Source organism: Apaloderma vittatum, unplaced genomic scaffold (genome assembly GCF_000703405.1).
Source record: "Apaloderma vittatum isolate BGI_N311 unplaced genomic scaffold, ASM70340v1 scaffold26464, whole genome shotgun sequence".
Lineage (NCBI taxonomy): Eukaryota > Metazoa > Chordata > Aves > Trogoniformes > Trogonidae > Apaloderma > Apaloderma vittatum.
The window spans coordinates 28,883-47,937 of NW_009711407.1; the positions used below are offsets into that span (position 1 = coordinate 28,883).

At 39.8% G+C, this 19,055-nt stretch overlaps 1 protein-coding gene across 1 annotated transcript in view; it reads left to right on the plus strand.

Moving 5' to 3' along the window:
- LOC104272597 (vascular endothelial growth factor receptor 1-like) overlaps positions 1-19,055 on the plus strand; it is a gene marked incomplete at both ends in the record, with an annotated part of 48,469 nt that overhangs the window by 14,221 nt on the left and 15,193 nt on the right. Inside the window, 6 exons of the mRNA XM_009867639.1 lie at positions 2,257-2,419; positions 2,509-2,645; positions 4,174-4,348; positions 6,252-6,369; positions 8,322-8,491; positions 8,903-9,062. Coding sequence (XP_009865941.1) covers positions 2,257-2,419; positions 2,509-2,645; positions 4,174-4,348; positions 6,252-6,369; positions 8,322-8,491; positions 8,903-9,062 — 923 coding nt within the window. The remainder of the gene's footprint in view (positions 1-2,256; positions 2,420-2,508; positions 2,646-4,173; positions 4,349-6,251; positions 6,370-8,321; positions 8,492-8,902; positions 9,063-19,055) is intronic.

Sequence of the window (19,055 nt, forward strand, 5' to 3'; positions counted from 1 at the left end):
AATTTTTCGTTGCATCAACTTAAAAGTGTCAAGTTTATACTTTTATGTGTGTATGCATACAACTTTTTAGTCTCAAAGCTACAAAAAATATACAAAAAGAAGTGTAGCTGTTTTTCAGGGGTGTCAGGCAAAGATTTGCCTCTGGGACGAGTGAACCTGTTGAATTTTCAGTCAACTCACAACAATAAGGGCCACACATCAGGTTCATATTTATGAGCACTTTATTTCTGAGACGTGGACACTTCCTGGGTAGTTTGATTACTTTCCAATACCTGGAGTAAGGCTAATACAAATTCAGTAACCCATCAATTAACTAATTAATGTGAAGTGAATGCATTCCCTGGGAAACATCAGTCTAGGGAGTCTCTGACTTTACTCTTTCACACAGGATATGTGACAAGCTGTAGAGGAGGATGCTCAAAAGCAGTTTATTTTCCACCAAAGCTGCAAGAGGATAAATCTGGTTGAAGCCCTTGAAAACGTAGCTATGAGTTAGTTAAACCAAACCTTGAATATTTGTTTTATTTAGAACAGGAATGGCAACAGAGCTCATAGACTCCAAGGTATTGTTGAATGGTAGCCAGCAGCCTGTAATGTAATAGGCTTTATTTGTGTGTGTGTGTGTAACAGACACTTCCCTCATGATTTGCATGCTTATTATAGTGTCTTATCAGCTGTTGTAAAGATAAGGAATTCTATCTACCGCAGCATTTTGTGCTCTGTAATTATTGTTCATTTGATTCATCGTGCATTTCTGTCAGAGGAAATGGCATGAGACGAGTGGAGGTGATCTCAAGGGCAGCTTTCAGCGTGTGCTGAGCAGGCAGCGTCTACGGTGCTGTGTTTTAGAGAGAAATTGTACCACGCAGGAAGGTGCCGCACGGCCACGCTTCCCCCAGCCTCTGGCAGCCACCCATGCTGATTTTGGCTATAGGAAGTAGAGGGCTGGCCAACCCATAAGTGCTGTGATCAAATAAAGGAGAAGAAAGAGGTGAAGGGGATGTAGTGAAACTGGGTGTGCAGTGAGAAATGATGGGCTGCAAGGTGCTTAGTTGACCCAGAAGTCTTTGCTTAGGGCACTAATTCAGTCGAACTCTGCTCTGTGCCATCTTTAAAAATGTTATTTTTACTGTAAAAGCAGGCTTTATAAAAGTAAAGTCACATCCAGGGTCTGTACTCGGAGCTGAACTCTATGTTATCCAAATGGTGGCATTTATTCCATCAATAAGGCAGAACAAAAATCACAATGTGGAAACAAGACATCTTGTCTGAGCTTCAGTGTCTATGTCATGCTTTGCCTTTTCGGGATTTTTCGTGTTAAAATGGGGCTTAAAACTCAAAGGATCCTAATGTAAAATATATTTTTTACTGCTGAAAAAGTGAACACGTGGTCCCATGTGGCAATATTTTAGTCTGTATTACATTTCAGGTCTTAAGTTTAAAAACATCTGATGGTCTTACACTAATTACTTGTTGATGCTTCAGCTTCTGACGGACTTAGAAGTGCCAGAGTTTAAAAATATGTTTTCTGTGAAAATTTGATGTATTTAGTATTTCAAGGTGTCTTTTAAAAATCTTTAGTCGATATGACTTTCCTCATTCAGTATGATTTGGCAGTTCTCAATAGAAGTGTCTAAGTAAACTTTGTGGCTTTAAAATTTGCCCTTCGTGTTGTATGTAATGGCTTAGAGACCTGTACTCTGTGACCTGTCAACTTTGGAACAGCTGTTCATGTCCTTACCTTTTTTTTTTAAACAATCCAGTCCTTTAGACCACACAAACACAAGAAGCTTCACATTAAAATCTGGCAGGAATTTGTTAAAGCCACAAAATAACAGCAAATTATTTGTCACCTCCATTGAAAAAAGTGTGTTTGTGTCTCAGAGGTGAAACCAGGATACTTAATTGCAAAGGTTTGCCAAGAGCAGCACTTAAGCTGCCAACCAGGAGCCAACAGAATAGCAGCCGAAGCACCGAGGCTAATGATAGTGTCAATCTATTGTGTCATAAATTACATCCTGTTATAAATAATGAAATCTTGGAAACAAATAAACCATTCACATTCTTCACCCATATTTTTCCTCTATTTTGTGATGAAAATGTGACTTGAGAAATCTGCATAATTAAATGTCATCCTTTCTACTTTGATTGGCATTTTTTAGGGTGTTTTTTTCCCCATTCCTTTTTATTAAGCTCCTTGATTAGAGAGTGGCATGAGGATAAGTTGTTTTTGTGATGCCTGTTTGACACTTCCAGATTCCACGAGAAACCCTAATTCCTGATGGCAAGACAATAATCTGGGACAGCATGAAAGGCTTCAGAATACCTAAGGCAACCTACAAATTCATAGGGCTCCTGAGCTGTGAGACAACCATCGGTGGACATAAATATAGCACAAAATACCTAACACACCGAGAAAGTACGTAGCGTTCTCCACTCCCCAGCTCGTCTTTAAGCACTCTGCCCTGGCGGCATTAATTCACTTTTCTTCCTCTTTGTCGCATGCAGCCAACACAATTTTTGATGTTCAGTTAAGCACCCCACGTCTTGTCAAGCTGCTGAAAGGAGACAGCCTGGCAATTAACTGCACTGTCACCGCAGCCTGGAACACCAGAGTGCAGATGACGTGGACGTATCCTGGAGAGGTGAGTGCTGGGGTTGGGATGAAGAAACCAAGGGCTTCCCATAGATCATGCTGCATCTAGCATCCTGGGAGGAATCTTGCCTCAAAATGCTTGCCATGGCTCACATTCCATCATTTTGACCCTTGCTGACATGTCTTTAAAGGTTTCTTTTTTGCTTTCTGGTGCTTAACTGAATAAGTAAACAAGCTTATGCAATGTACTCTTGTTATATTGCATAATCATGAACGAACGCTGGGATTGTTTCATCCCTGGGAGCTTCTTTTCAACCTGGAGAGGTGGTAGGAATTTATCACCCAGACCCAGGCAGGGGCTCTGTCTTTTGACAAAAAAGTGTTCAGTGAGGCTGTCTTTCTCAACACATCCATTTAAAAGGTTGGCAGACAGTCAGGAACCCAACTCGAGCATGTTTAGAAGAGATATTTTGATTTAGCTAGCCAAACTCTCTTTTGTTAAGTGTCACACGAACAATCCTCTTGTTTTGACAACTACGGGAATGATCTTGAATGTGCTTCTCCTCCCCCCACATTGGGAGCATCCTCATAAATATTTGTCACTTACGGAATAAATGCCAGGGAGTCCGTGTAAAGCTGATAAGAAATTTGACATTATTTTAAAGTTTACAACTCCCATTCCTTTCACGTCAGATTGATTTATGCTGGTGATTCAAGTCAAGATCATTTATTATCTCACTGGTGCCTAATCACAAGCTGAAATTATGATTATGTTGTATAGGTTAGTTTAATGAAGATTAATGCAATTCTCTCTTGCATACTGCATCCATTTTCCCTGGCATCTTTTCACCTCAGAATTAAATGACTTAGCACAAGAAATGCTCCAAATATGTTGCTCAGTGCTGCTTTACCAAGCCCTAGCTGGGCACCACACTTGTGTAATTCTGCTTTATTTTTATTTAGATGGTAACTGAAGGGTGCTCAGTGTTTACAAGACACCAACAAATGTCCTGGGTTAAATAAACTTTGAGGCCAAAGGCTGAGGGGGAGTTGCAGGAAATAACTCCTCAAACTCACATTATCTTCAGTTCCACCCTGTTATTCCCTTGCCAAATCTAGTCCCTTTTCCGTCTGTAGCGATTCCAGAATGCTCCCCTTCTTGTGTTAACGCTGCCTTCCTCTGTAGGTCTGCTGCCTATAGACACTGAATCCAGGCACTGAACGATATGCCGGTGACTCTGGGTATTTTTATGAGCAATGCTGGTCAAGGCGAAATTGGGAGCTGGGTGTGTTTGGTAGGGCAGGCTGTAGAGAAGGGTTGCTCTTCATTTGGAAAGAACTAGCCTGGATGCTGTTACAACTTTGGTGAAGACAGGAATGAATTGCCATATAATGTTACTTTATAATTTTCATCGTCGACCGTCTGGAAACCTTAGGCATCTTTTTCATGTCTGTGCCGTACAGAAGAATCTGGATTTTTCAGTTAAGGTATGATGGAAGTACAGTAAAATAAAAACATTACTAATCATAAAAATTTGTTTGATTAAGCTTGGTCTTGTTCACTTTTGCTTTTATAGGCAAGGAAGAGAGGTTCTGTAACACAGCGCATTGACCAGAAGAATACAGAAGCCAATATATTTTACAGTATCCTTGTTGTTGACAAAGTACGTGATATTGATAAAGGCCAGTATACCTGCCACGTGAAGAGTGGGCCATCAATCAAAGCTGTTAATACAACAGTTATTGTTTATGGTAAGAATTATTGCAAATTTGTCAAATACTGAATGCTCATGTACCAAGTTGGGGCATAAGATAGCTTTACATCTTGACACGAAGTGAATTTATAGCATGTTCATCATGGACGGAAAAAGGAGGGAAAACAGAGAATATGTGCCTTTTCTTGCATGATTTTTGTCTTTTTGTCTTGTCTTTTTTGTCTTTTTTTTTCTTTTTTGTCTGTTTTTTTCTTTTTTGTCTTTTTTTTGTCTTTTTGTCTTGTTGACACTAGAGTTAAAGTTTGTTTTGTTCATTCTTGTCTGCTACATACTGTGATTACCCACCCTGTCCTCAGTCAGTTCTGGTAGAAGCAATTAGTTAAACTAGCGTTTGCAAAAAAAATTAGTGTACAAGATGATTTAAAATATAAGAATCCCACTTCCTTTTCTACAGTACTTATTAATTGTTTTCCATGAAAAGTGAAGAAATAGATGCACTAGCCATACACAGGTTGCTGCCAGATCATTAAAAAAAATGAAATAAACACAAGATACTGCAACCCATTAGTATTGTTTTATGGCCTGCGCCTTATGTGAAATCTGAAAACTTCTGGTGTTATTTCAAATTTATGTGAATTAGGACTTTTGTACATTGGAATTCTATGAGAAGCTACTTTCTTTGTGGCATCCTGCTACAATTAGGACTCTTTGGAGCATCATTTGGTATTAAAGACCAAACGGTTGGTGGATGATCTCTATGACAGATGTTTCATGGTCAGAATATTGATTTGTTCCATGTTTTCAGTGGTCTACTTCTTTTTCTCTCTCATTTGGAAGTGTGGACTAAGCACCGTGTGTTGGTGGTATTAGAGACTATTTCAGTCCGTTTTCTTTACTTAAGCCCTGGACTTAGTCACTGGAAGCATAGAATGAATCATGATATCCACTTATTATATTCTTAAACAGATGAGCTGTAGCTGTCAGAAACTGAGTTTTAGATTAAAATTAAAGTCAGAAGCTGGAACTGTTGAAGCTAGTGTGTAAAGTCCTATTGAAATAAGCAGCTCCATCTATGGGATACCTATATTAGAAAAAGCCTGTGGGAATAAGGGTTTGCAGAAGCAGGATCGTATCTTTATAACTTGACTTGTGTAGTTAAACTACTGATTTGTCTTGTGTATGTTATTTTCAATGTACATGGCAAATGTGATTAAATATTGCACTACAGGTACTGTCGAAAGGACACTGAAACAATTTTTGATGTTTTGAATGTTTTATTTTGCTCAAGTGTGGTTAGAGAGAAAAAAACCCCACAGATTTTCCAGTGTGTTGTATGAACATTGTGGTTTATTGCATCACATAAAACCCGTTAACTTGCCAGAGAGTTTGAAATATGGGGTAATACAACTGGAAAAGAACAAATTCCAGCAGGTTGAGATCGTTCCAGTGAAGTGATAAAGATTTGTTTGTCTGATGAAACAGCTGCTCACCAATGATACAGCAAGTTTCTGCTTTTTCCTTTGCTGTTTTCCTGAAGGTCCCTTCAATCCTCTCTGGAAGAACATTTTCTTTTGGAACATGCATTCATTCTTGGCCTTTAAGAGTGGAAGGGTCATCTGATCATCTTCCCACGTACCACAAACCACCTTATCTCTTGTGCCTTTTTTTCTGACGGAAGCACAATGGGAATTTGGCTAGAGTGTGTCTTCTCCAGGCAAATTCATGGCCTGGGAACTGTATCAGTTCTCATGTATTTGTGATATTTTTCCCTATATTTTATGGATCTCTAAAAGGTTAGGCTTTATTTTTGCTGTTGCCATGTGAAAATACCAAAATTATTAAAGATCAGTTTTATTTGGATTCCTGTTCTCTTCAGCAGAAAAACTCTTTTTGCAGGCCGAAAATCAGTAATACAGTACACCTTTCTCTTTTTGTTTAAGATAAAATGTTTATTAATTTGAAACGTCGAAGAAAAACTGCACTGGAGACCGTAGCTGGAAGAAAATCCTATCGTTTGTCAATGAAAGTGAAGGCATTTCCCTCTCCAGAGGTTATATGGTAGGACAACAGTTACTTCCACATATGCATGCTGGACCTCTTCTTAGATGAAAAATGATACCTTGGTAAAATAAGACTTCTTGAAATGGCAACAAACTGGAGACAATACAGTTATGGGGGTTTATTGGAAGATTCAGGTTGTCCTGGCGCTTAACAATTTATGGGAGCACTATCTCCATTTAACAAGTGCAGAAGAAGAAGATCTGGAAACCTCAAAGCTCAGACCCTCAAATACGTTAGATATGTCTCCTACTGAAATCAATGAACACTCTACAGCTAAATATCCTTACCAACCTTGACTGCATTGTTGCATGCAACTTTATTCAGACCTCAATATGAGACCTGAATTTGCTTTTGAGGCAGCAGGAGAAAGGAAAGGTTTACACTAAAATAATTGACTGAATTGAGTCATACAGACATGTACTATTAGAAAAAGAAGGGAAGTTCAATTTATTATATGATGATCTGCAGGTTCTAGATCTGCTTTAGCAATGGGAGTGTTCACTTTGGCTCACATACACTGTGCTAAGAAATCTTTTGAACAGTTTTTTGTATTAACCCAAACCACTTTTTATATAAAACAATGTTATCTATTCATGATCTCAAGTTTGTTTTTTTTTAATCATTTTAAACACCAGTAGCTCTGGCTCAATTCATTGCACTTTAACAAAGGGTCTATGACAAAACTGATTAAGAAAACAAACCATACATACATGAACAGTGAGAGTCTATATTACTCACAGCCAGAAATTACTTTTGCTCCAAACATTTTGTTTTATAAAACCCTTACATTTATAGCTTCACATGTAAAATTATGGGATGAAAGTGGAACTGATGCTAGCCATTTATACAGTATTTTCTGTTTCTTTAATGGTTGAACTTGTTGACTACACGTATAGATCCAAAACTTCTGAAAAAAAAATTAATTCAAACAAGAGTATTTATTTATTTATTTAGCACTGTGAGGTTGGTCAAATGCTGGAACAAGTAGTCCAGAGAGGCTGTAGAGTCTCTGTCCTTGAAGATATTCAAAACCAGAATAATCTTGGTCAGCCTTCTGACCTAGCTTTGAACACAGGGCTGGATTAGGTGATCTCCAGAGGCTTGTTCAGCCCCAACTGTTCCGTGATTCTGTAAAATATATATCATGAAATGCCTGGATCCCTAGTCCTTAGTCCAATTTTTAGTGCTCCTGTAATAACAGTAAGAGTTTTCTGTCAATACTTACTAAAACCTGTGAATCATTTTAAACAAGCCCATCATCTTAGTGAACTGTTGCACTCTTCTATTAACATCATGCCAACCTTCGTACAGCAGCCTACCAAAATGTGCTTCACACTGTGTTTTAGACTTTGAAGAAGAATGCTGTGCTTCTTCAGGAATATGTGTGTGAACAACAGTTAGTACTTTCTAAGTTGCTTTTCTGTTATCTTGAAAAACATTCACCTGATAGCAGGATATCTGATTCTTCAGTGCTTATCTAATCTACTTGCTCTTCCTCTTCCTAAAATCACAGCTGTGCTTAGGCTACTGTAATACTTTATCCCAGGATGTAGTCTGAGGTCATAAAGAAATGGCCAGTGCTGGATGATGCAACACTTAATCGTGTGAATGACTTTTAGCCAAAATGGTTGTCTTCTAGACTAAATGATGGCACAGGCATGGAAAACTGTGGTCTTCAGTGACAGAGTTGCAATTCTCAGCAGTTCCCAAATAGTATAGAGCCCTGTCAGATCCTTATAAATTTTAATATGTAGAATGATATTCTCCAAAGTGCTTAGTAAATATCAGCAATCTTATTTGTAAGGGAAGGGTAAATCTCTGGTAAACAGAATCTCAGACTGTAAATACAATCCTCACCCAAAGATCAGGAAATACTGTGAAGTGAAATAACACAGGCAGATAAAGGAACAATTTTTCCAAATTTTGATTTCTGGAATTCTTTTGAATAGGTTAAAAGATGGGCTACCTGCTGCTGAAAAGTGTGCCCGATACATGATTAAAGACTATTCATTAATCATCAAGGATGTTGCTGAGGAAGATGCTGGAAACTACACTATAATATTGAGCATACGACAGTGGAATTTGTCTAAGAATCTTACAGTCACTCTTACAGTAAATGGTAAGTTTACAACATGTTCCCACGCTTCTCCTGAACGTGCAAACGTTAAATTTTCATTGACCTAGATTTTCATTGATCTTGCACAGTTCAGGTCATTGTGGGTTTTATTACTGACTTTCATGGACCTAAATCCAATCCCCAGTTGAAGAGTGACAGACCCATCTTGAAATTGGAAGATGGACACTGGTTCTCGTTAGAAGAGTTTCTGTCTTCCATGGTCACATACTTGTTCCTGATGATTTAAATGTGTTACTAACTGCTCATCTGGCTTGACTTAGGCATGCAGTTTTTCTTTATTCTGCTGGGGATTTTTCTTCTTACTCATGCTGAAGGAATGTAATATTTTCATGATCATGCAACACATTGGAAATGAGCTGGTTGTAACTCCTTTCCAATTTTTACCCTTTACAGTGAAACCCCAGATATATGAGAATGCAGTGTCATCATTCCCTGATCCCAATCTGTATTTACTGAGCAGCAAACAAGTGTTGACATGCACTGTGTATGGTATTCCTCAGCCTAAAATTACGTGGATCTGGTATCCCTGTAGACAAAACCATTCTAAAACAAGGTAGGACAGCTTCCTTATTTCTGTGTAGCATGTCTTCTCTTCCTATTTCATTTAAATATTTACATTTTTACAAGAATAAAACTTGCCATGGCCATTGCTTAGTTAGTAGCATTTGTATGCTTTTAATCAATGTGTTTTTAGTAAACATGTAGGCACAATGCAGTTTTTCTTTTATTATTTGAAAATGGAGGGCAGAGTTGTTATTTTGTGTGCCTCTTTAGGCTTATTTACAGTTCGCTACTATTCATGCATGCAATGTTCAGAGGCGTTAATTGCTTTTTAATTCTTATGAGGGAAGCCTTGCAGACAATGTTTTGCTGAGTTCACATGCTTTCTTATGGAGATTTCCATGCTTTCCTCCATGCACTGTGATTTGCCTGTGTGGCTTCTTTTGAAATTCGACAGAAATAATCTTAAAGACTTTTTCCATTATAAAGGTCAAATCTCTCCTCTGATACATTGACTCATAGATTCAGCTAAGCAAGCAAAATGTGCCCAGTGTTCTCCAGATGATATTTCATCAGGGTAGAATATAAATGGCACTGTACAAGCTTACTTGATGCTGATGTGGCGCTTAAGTAATCCTCTTTTATATTTAAGCTTTCATTTGAACTCTGTTTCTTATGATTACAACAAGTTTGTGTGTTGAGTCATTTATCCAAAGCTCTTCCCGCATCATGAAATCTGACACAGTCTTAATGGTTCGCACTTAACCTCCACAGTGGCATTAGCATTAAGCTACTACTGGAGGGTTTAAACATGCAAGGTATTTGGACCACAGCACAATGAAGATATTTAAAAACAGAACAAAAGTTTAGGAACCCACATATACTCAGTTTCAGCTGAAGATAATCACTTCACATAGGATTTAACTTCTTTAATACTTTCCTAGAGAAACTTTCAAAGAAGCCATAGATGGGTTTTAGTGCCAATCCAGCCAAACATTTAAGCACATGCTTAACTGCAAGGATACAATACACCTCATTAAATCAAATACGACAAACATCTTAATTTGAAATAAGGGTGATTGTTAATTTGAAATAAGAGTGGTTGTAACTGCTGTGTGAATCAGTGAGAGAGTGGTCAGCACTTCCTAGAAGCACACATCCTTTTTCTAATTGCGCCTTCCTTTGAGATTATGCTAATGGATGACTTTCTGTGCTCTTCTCACCAAGAGGTGGCACTAGCAATCTCTCCTTTTGCTGGGATAGGTATAACCTGAAAATCCCCATTTCCAGGGCAGGTGAGGGCTGCATTCCCTCCATTTGTTATATTACGTTCAAAGGACAAGTCACAAAACTCTGTGTATTAATTTGTTTATGTTTACACGTGCAAAATGCAAGAGAAAAGAAATCGCAACATTTTTAAGTAGAGAAACCCTTTGAAAAGCATATATGAGAATTTACAATCTTTTTCGTTTTTTCAAGAAGAAACTTTCTTTTATACATCTATGCATACTCTGGATTGAAATCATGGTGCAGCACTGATAAAGCAGTTCTTTGTCCAGGAGTTGGGGTGGTGCTCATCCTTTGTCAAATATTTCCTTCTATTAACAAGCACAGATCTGCAGGACAGCACAGCTGAGTGTGTCATCAGAAACAGAAATGAATATCCGTGAGCAGGTGTTTAATAATGTTCTAAATTGTGGACTCAATTAATTGTTAATTAGAAATATGTTTGAGCAGGTGATCAAAGAAGAAATGTAACAATTTGAATCATCTGTTGGCTCTCTTACAAGGTTGTTTCCAGACTTGCTTCCAAATTGCCTTCATAATTGTTCTTTGATGATTCTCCTTAACCCACTCCCCTTCCTTCTCCTTTAAATGCTCATTGAAGAAGTAGTCTGGAGAACATCATTTTTGATGCTCTGACTAAGAGGAGTGGAATAATGTGGTGATAATGAACTGTCACAGAAAGGAAGAAATACCTGAATAATTTTGGGTTTTGAATAATTACTTTTTTTACTCCTGCTCTGAGGAGATAGCAGAGTGAACTACCTCAGCAGCTGGCATGCCTTGCCCAGGCTGATGCCTGTTCCAGTTCAGGTATTCTCCCTGAAGAACTGGAGAACCCTGTAATCCCACCCATTTCACTTTACTTTTCCTTTTTGTGTGAGGGGAAGTTTACCTGAACAACAGATTTAAGGTATGTGTACCTTGTGCAGCAGATAAAAAAAATGTACCTATTCTGCCATTACAGCATTTCTTTGGATTTATCTGTCCAATGTTGGGCTTTCAAGACAAAAAAGCTGCTTCATTTGTGTTCTAGTAGCACCTATTTCTGTGCGTAGATGTACCTTGTAGCCTAAATTGACAGGTTACCACTAGGCAAGGTGTGGCAGTGCGGATTCTCATCAAGTTGCTGAGTGCCACACCACGGGTCAGAGCACATGCTCCAAGTAAAAAGATGGTGTTGCTGCAAAGACCTTGCAGTGCACAGATCTGTTTGGTCCAAGATTTGTATATGTGTTTAACTTCACTTCACTTGAGTACTACCGCTGCAAGCTAGGGAATGATGAGTAGTGCATAAGTTAGATGTTTTTATTTTTGAAGGAGTGTTACCTATGAGGTCCTTAATAGAAACCATTAGGTTATCTGGCTGCTTCTTTTAATTTCTGTTCTAGGGAGTATTTCTGTTTCAAAAATCTAAAAATATTGTAGTGGATTCCGTTGTTTTTAAAGAAAATGCAGACGTATTTTAGCACTTTGTGATTAATACAATCAATTTGCATAACTCTCCTCTCTACATCATTCAGGCCAGCCAACAGGAGGCGAGCCAAATTAAACATAGTTTCCTGGTAGCAAATAAAAAAAAATGCTGTAAAATTGCTCAACAAATTTGACTTTTTGGTATATGGAAAGACCAACATCATTAAAATTCCCTTTTTGTTTTCTGTAGGTGATCCTACTCTGGCAGGGGGTTTAGGCTAGATAATCTTTTGAGGTCACTTCCAACCCCTAACATTCTGTGATTCTGTGACTCTTAAACCAACTCCATCACCAATAAATAACCTTTTGTTAGCTAGCTAGATGGATAGGTGAAAAGATTCTCTTCTGATGCTCACCTCAGCAAGGAAATACAGAAGAGTCAAGAGAAACTGGGGCAAAAGGTAACATTTGGGAATTTTTTAAAGCTTGTGCAGAGCTACTAAACTCTGAGATAGCAGGCAAAAGACAAGATGCAGAAAGAGTTAAAGTGAAATGCAATTGAAAAAACCTAAAGGTTAGTCCTTCTTAAATGACCGAGAAACTTCTCTTCAGTGCTATCTTACTCCAGCTTATTCTGCTGCTCTGTAGCGGACACCTGCATTCCCAGGCTGGGCAGCTCCGAGCTGTGCAGTGGATGTAGTAGAAGCACTTGTCCTGCAGTGTCCATCAGCCTCCATGGCCTCTCCCTGCCTCCCTGGAGTTGTTCTTTCTGGAATCATTTTTACTTGGGGGTTGTGTTGTCAGCAGAGGGGCAGCCAGCAGCAGGGCTTGCCAAGGGTCTCTGCAGCCAGCCAAGCTGGGCTCCACCTCAAGCTCATCAGCTTTGAGGCTGCAGAACCAGCATCTGCACACCAGGAATGTGCTTGATGTTTTTGACCTGAATCTCTTCAGCAAATTTGCATTTACCTTAAACTGGTCTGACGGAGATTGGCAAGAAAGGCACATGGGATATTGGTATTGTTTTGTGGAGGCACTGGTTTCCTCAGCAGTTGTACAGTGGTTTTGGGGGGCATTTTCTCTCTCTGGACATTTCTGTGTGGGCAGTTCAGGAGAGATCATCACCATGCTCTGCCCAAGGTTTGATCAGTCAGCCTTTCAGAAACTGCAAAGAGATGAAAAGCTGAAATTTTATCTTAGGTGTTCCAACTCTCCCACCACTTCACTGCCTCTCTCTCAAGCTATCGGTTTTGTTTAGCTTTAAAACGAGTATCAGTGTATTATTTTACAACCTTGCCATCATATTGATCTGCAGGTTTTTGACTTTTTTTTTTTTTCTTCTGGGTGTGCATGAGGGAGAAAAAACATGATAGTATTGCAGAGATACCTATAACAACAAAGTCAGTGATAAAACTGGTACCTGATTCTCTGCCCCCTTGACTACAGTGTCAGGATATGAACTCTTCTTGGTTGGTAAAACCCATGGAATGGTGGGATTTGGAAGGGAGAGGCTGAATACCTGAAGTTGAAGACAGAAGCAGGCAGCAGGGACCAGGAGCTGTGCAGCAATGCCTAAACTGGTACTGCTGCCAAAGAGCTAATCTCAGGAATCCACAATGTTTGTAACACTCTGATATGTGTGGATCCTCATTGAAATCACTACCGATTTAACACAGAGTGCTAAGCCTGTCAAGGCTTGTCTGCAGTGCAAAAGTCGCATCATGTGAATGATATTCTGCAGATATAGCTCTCCGGCACTATAGAGGGAGGAAGAGAAGCATGTCATGGATCTCTGGAGGCAAAAACTAAAGGTTTTCCTTGAAACTTCTGCAGACATATAGAAAGCCCGAAACTACCGTAATGGAAGTGTGTGTCCAGACTCCCAGCAGCTTCAGTGAAAGAGGAGGCAGGCCATGTGTGCATAGCAGTCTAATTGCATTTCTGCATTGTTTATGTTCGTGTATTAATAAGGAATTGAAAGGCAGAATCATTAGGATATGCTTGGATAGATTATCAGGGGAAACCAGATTTGGAACATCACTGAGGTATGTAAAGAACAAATGTTAATTGTACTTAATTAGAAATGTACTGAACCACCCAAATTTAATTGTTGGTTGTCTGCAAACATTGATGCCCATTAGTTTGTCCACAGCGACTGGTTTTGTTCCCCATGCCACCTTCTATTTTCAGGAAGTGGAAGTTTGAGTCCTTAGAGCTGGTAAAAGTAGGTCAGATGCCATTAATAAACAGGTAGTTCAAAAATGCCTTTGTTTAATTTGACATGTGGCCAGATCCTCAGCTCTAAATTCACACTGGCTGAGGATCGGACTGGTGGCATTCGTGCCTTCCACTCTCTACTACAAGAAAATCTTCTTACAGTGATCTAGTAATGTAAAGGCATTTAAAATGGGTACATTGAAAAATATGCTAGCTGTTCCCTTATTTTGGTATGGTTGGGGAAAGAGATTAGCATAAATAAAAGTCAGACCTTGTGTTTTTCACGTCTTTCAAGAGAGGAGCAGGCATGAGTGTACATTGCAACAATGTGGACTTGCAAAGTATTTTGAAATGAAAGATAGGAGTGAAATAGCATCTGATCTGCTTCAGCCTGAACAACCAATGTGCTGAGGCATCATCTCATTCTGCATTTCCACTGTGAGCCAAAAGTCAATGCTTGCTTGTGAACACCTTCTATCCTCTGAAAGCAGCTAGCAGGGCTGTATCCTTGTCCTCAGTCAGTGTTTCATTTTTTTCTTTTGTATTTTTTAATATTTTACTTAGGAAATGATATATGAATTGGAATTGGCATATACATACAGATAAATAAGCCTGATAAATACATGCTGTGCACTATTTGCTCCAGTCTGTCCTCAGGGTAACATGCTGATGAATCTGTTCTGCAAGCTGTAAATGGTTTGATTATGGGTCTTAGCTGAACCAGAAGCTTCAAATTTTGGTATTGATAGTTTTCAAATCACTTTAAATCAAAGCTTTTCAAGTTTGATAGGAAATGTTTTAAACCAAAATGCATTATATTGCCCAAATAATTTTTTTAGTTGGTCATTGGTCAAAGCTAAAACACAAGGACTACAGTAAGATCTGGATGGTCAGGGGTGCTCTGCTTGGTATCACACTTATATCATCACTCACCACCTTTTTTTTCCTTGCTGTCCTTCATTTTTCTTCCCCATTTCTATTTTCTTTTTTCCCCGTCTTGTTGCCTTCACAGGGCAATCTCTTGGCTTTACTAGGGACAGTCTGACACCCAGTCTTAAGGAAGAACACGTCAGGGTCATGCAGGCGGTGGGAAGTTATTTCTTGATCTTTTACACTGTGTGGCCCAGCCCATAGAAAACAAAGTGTGTGATGGGCTGTACGTGGGGACTGCACGTAGTGAGCGATGCTTTGCACGCTGGCAGTGTTCGAGCCAGTGGGACGTCCCAGGCCATAGCCAGAAACCTCTTGGCCAAAGGAAGGGACCAGGTCAAACTCTGTGTGTGCTTAGGAGTGATTATGAATGGAGTACTATTACTGGATCAAGTACACCTTTTACAAAAATATACAAACTTTAGTTAGCATCCTTTTTCCTTTTATGTGTATGCCTTTCAAAAAGCCTTTGCAGAAGGCTTTGAACAGACATGGAGTATGAGGTAAGACTGTGCTCAGAAAAAAAAAAAAACAGTTAAAAAATAGAAAACAGAGGTTAAGAGGGAACAGACAGTTCTTGCAGTGTAGGGAGGTGACTAGTGAAGTTTTTCAGGAGTTGTTGCTGGGGTCTGCACTTGTCAACATGTTCAGAAATAACCTGGAAAAGGTGGTAAGGAGGTGACAGAGTTTGCTGATGATACTAAGTTATTCAGATTTGCAAGGATGAGGGCTGATTGCAAAGAAATGCAGAACTGTTTGAATCTGAGTATCTCAGTGATAAAGTGGCAGATGAAATTCACAGAAGATAAATGTGCATGATGGACACAGGAAAAATCAATCCCGCTTTCACGTGTAAAACATGAGTGTAAAAATGCTGTACGTGTAAAAAGGCTGTTGGCTTATCATTACTACCATGAAGAGAGAGATGAGTGTTGTGATTAATTGGATTTGTGAAAGTGATCACAATCATGAGCAGCTCATCAAGCAAATCAAGTGTTAGGAATTACTAGGAAAGAAATAAAGATCAAAATGGGGAACAGCATGATAACTCCACATAAATCTATAAATTACTGACATCTTTTATACTATGAGCATTTCTGATTCTTTCATCTCAAAGGGTGCAGCCAAACTGGGAGAAATACCAGGAGAGGCAACAAAAATGATCAAAGGAAATTCAGGGAATGAGAGGAATGTGTGAGGGATGAGTGAGGAGGGAGGTCAAGGCTCTGCAGACCAAAAAAGAGGTGACTTTGGGGGAGGGGGGTGGGAGGTGGTACATGATAGAGATCTACAGACTTGTGAAGGGCACACATGTCTGAGTATCAGTTGTGTATATCTTCTCTAGTTTAAGAAGTAGAGGCTATTAAATTAAGACAGGAGGTGCACAGTTCAGAACAGAGAAAGGAGATGACACTTCATGCAGTGGGTAGCAGATTTATGAAACTCCCTGCCAGAGGATTTTGGGGGTTTGAAAAGTGTGCACAAAGTCTTGGAAGAGAAATCCACTGAAGTGTAGAAACAGCCTCCTTTGCGGGAAGTTCCTGAACTGATAATAATTGGGGACTGGGGGAGTATTGGGAGGAAGTATCTGAAGTTAGTCTTGCTCTTACTCATCCCCAACCATCTGCTCATGGTCATTGTTGAGACAGGATATGGGGTAGATGGATCCTTGGTCTTATATCCACGTCTGCCAGTATTTTCTCTTCCTGTTTTCCCTCTAATCAACTCCTCTCTCTCCTTAAAAATGTTTCCCTCCATTCTTTCTCATTCCTTCCTTGTTTTCTGCCTGCACTTCCAGTCCCTCACTCTGGTCAGCGCAGAGTTGGTCTCAGCCCCCTACTTGCAGTGAATCTGAAAACAAACTAGCTTGAAGAACACAACTTCAGTGCAGCAATAGCTCTTTCATCTCCTTCGCTGGTCACTGAAGAATGGAAAGGGTGTTAGTTGAGCTTACAACTTGTCAGCAAGTTAGGGAATGTTAAGAACTATATAGTAGTCCTATATATTAGACTAGTAAAGAGATACTCCTTTCTAAAGCCAAGAGGATCCAATCAGGACAGCAAAGGAAAGGAATAGAATTTCAGCATTATAAGGAGTGTTGGGGATACCTGGAGCTTGGAAGGTTGTAGATGTGGCATTATGTCTAGAAGTCAAGTGAACTATTAGGAGTGAATTATGTGTAGAATCATAGAATAGCTTGGGTTGGAAGGGACCTTATCTAGTTCCAACTCCCCTGCCATGGGCAGGGACACCTCCCACTAGAGCAAGTTGCTCAGAGTCATAGAATCATAGAATGGCCTAGGTTGGAAGGGACCTTAGAGATCATTTAATCCAACCTCCCTGACATGGGCAAGGATGCCACCTCTTGACTAGACCAGGCAACACATAGGGACTGAGTGGGAATCGAACCCGTGACTTCGGTCCATCAAACCTGGCCTTGAACACTTACAAGGAGGGGGCAGACACAACCTCTTGGGACAACCCATTGCAGTGTGTCGCAACCCTCACAGAAGAGAATTTCTTCCTAATGTCTTGTTTAAATCTACCCTTGTTCAGTTTGAAACTGTTATCCCTTGTCCTGTCATTACACTCTGTGATAAAGAGGCCCTCCCCTTCTTTCCAGTAGGCCCCCTTTAGGTGCAGGAACTACTTATAATGGAAGTACTGAAAAATAATTTATGCCAGAAGGGTCTGAACAATGTCTTGGACTTCATATGAAAGACTGGAAAAAGAAGAAACAGAGCACAGGAGTGGATATTGTGTGTAGAGGTTTCATGATCTTTCTCTTTAGGTTTCTGACTGCTCAACCAGATCAGAAAACATCTTTTCCTTTCAGTATTACAGACTATTAAAATCAAACACTTTTTTCCCCTGAAAGAAATTCTAGGTGCTTGTGGAAACCTCATGCTTTGAGTGATAATTTGGTAGTTCCAGCCAACATCCAGCTCCTTTGTGGAGGACATGGTTTTCACTCTCAGATAAAGTGGAGCTGATGGGATGGGAGTTGAGGGTGATTGCAGTCTATCAAAGGACAGAGATGAGTTGGAGAAGAAAAGAAGAATTTGCTGAAACGTGATGGTATTCTGTGTTCATAAAGGATGTTAGCAGTGCAAAGCGGGAAATTGAGGGTCAAGAAGCAAAATATAATTATTTGATAAGAAATTTCAAATTTCATGTCACTTCAGAATGTGCAAACACCTCAAAAATTACTTTCAAATGCTTCTGTGGACTGAAAGTACATCAGGAGAGGTTTAAGTTGGAAGGCCTGGGGAAGTGGTGGAGTCACTGTCCCTGGAGGTGTTTAAGGAAAGGCTGGATGTGGCACTTAGTGCCATGGTCTAGCCAACATGGTGGTGTGGGAACATAGACTGGACTTGATGATCTCACAGGTCTTTTCCAGCCTCAACAATTCTGCGATTCTGTGATCAGGAAGCACATCCTCATGAAGAGGGTGCTCAGGCATTGGAATGCACTGCCCAGGGAAGTGGTGGAGTCACCATCCCTGGAGGTTTTTAAGGAGAGGCTGGATGTGGCACTTAGTGCCATGGTCTAGCCAACATGGTGGTGTGGGAACATAGACTGGACTTGATGATCTCACAGGTCTTTTCCAGCCTCAGTTATTCTGTGATTCTGTGATGGTCTCATCTCAAGGGATCTCAGGTACTGGCAAAGAAATTGGATCAAAATATGGTTTTTGGTGACCCTCAGGTATTTGCGCTTTTTGTTGTGAGTAGCCAGTGTTGCAGGGTGCTCAGGTGTGCAGATGCAGAAGTGATTTTTTCCTGTGGAAATGTGAGCATGGGCTGATAAAGGGTTGAAAGGTGGGATAGGTAAGACTGCTGTTGATCTTCTCACATAGTTCAGATCAATCATCTTTCTGTGGCAGCAAACTGAAATAGTTTTGGGCAAGCCATAATGTTTGGAAAGGATGAATGTGAAGGGAGAACACTGCCCATTTATCTGGTTGCGTGTAGATTATAGCAAGAAAGGCAGTATGCAGTTGTCAAATACTTTCTTTTTTTTCATAGAGCCATGGCAGTTTGCAACAAAGCCATGAATGTCACATACCCTGCTGTTTTCAAAGATTCTCACCAGCAGGTTGGAGGCATTTAGGACACTGAGGATCTCTCCTAGACATTGTGCTTTCTCTCTAAGTATCCCCCTCAATGGGGAAGCAGTGTCCTAGAAAACAGAAGAGAAC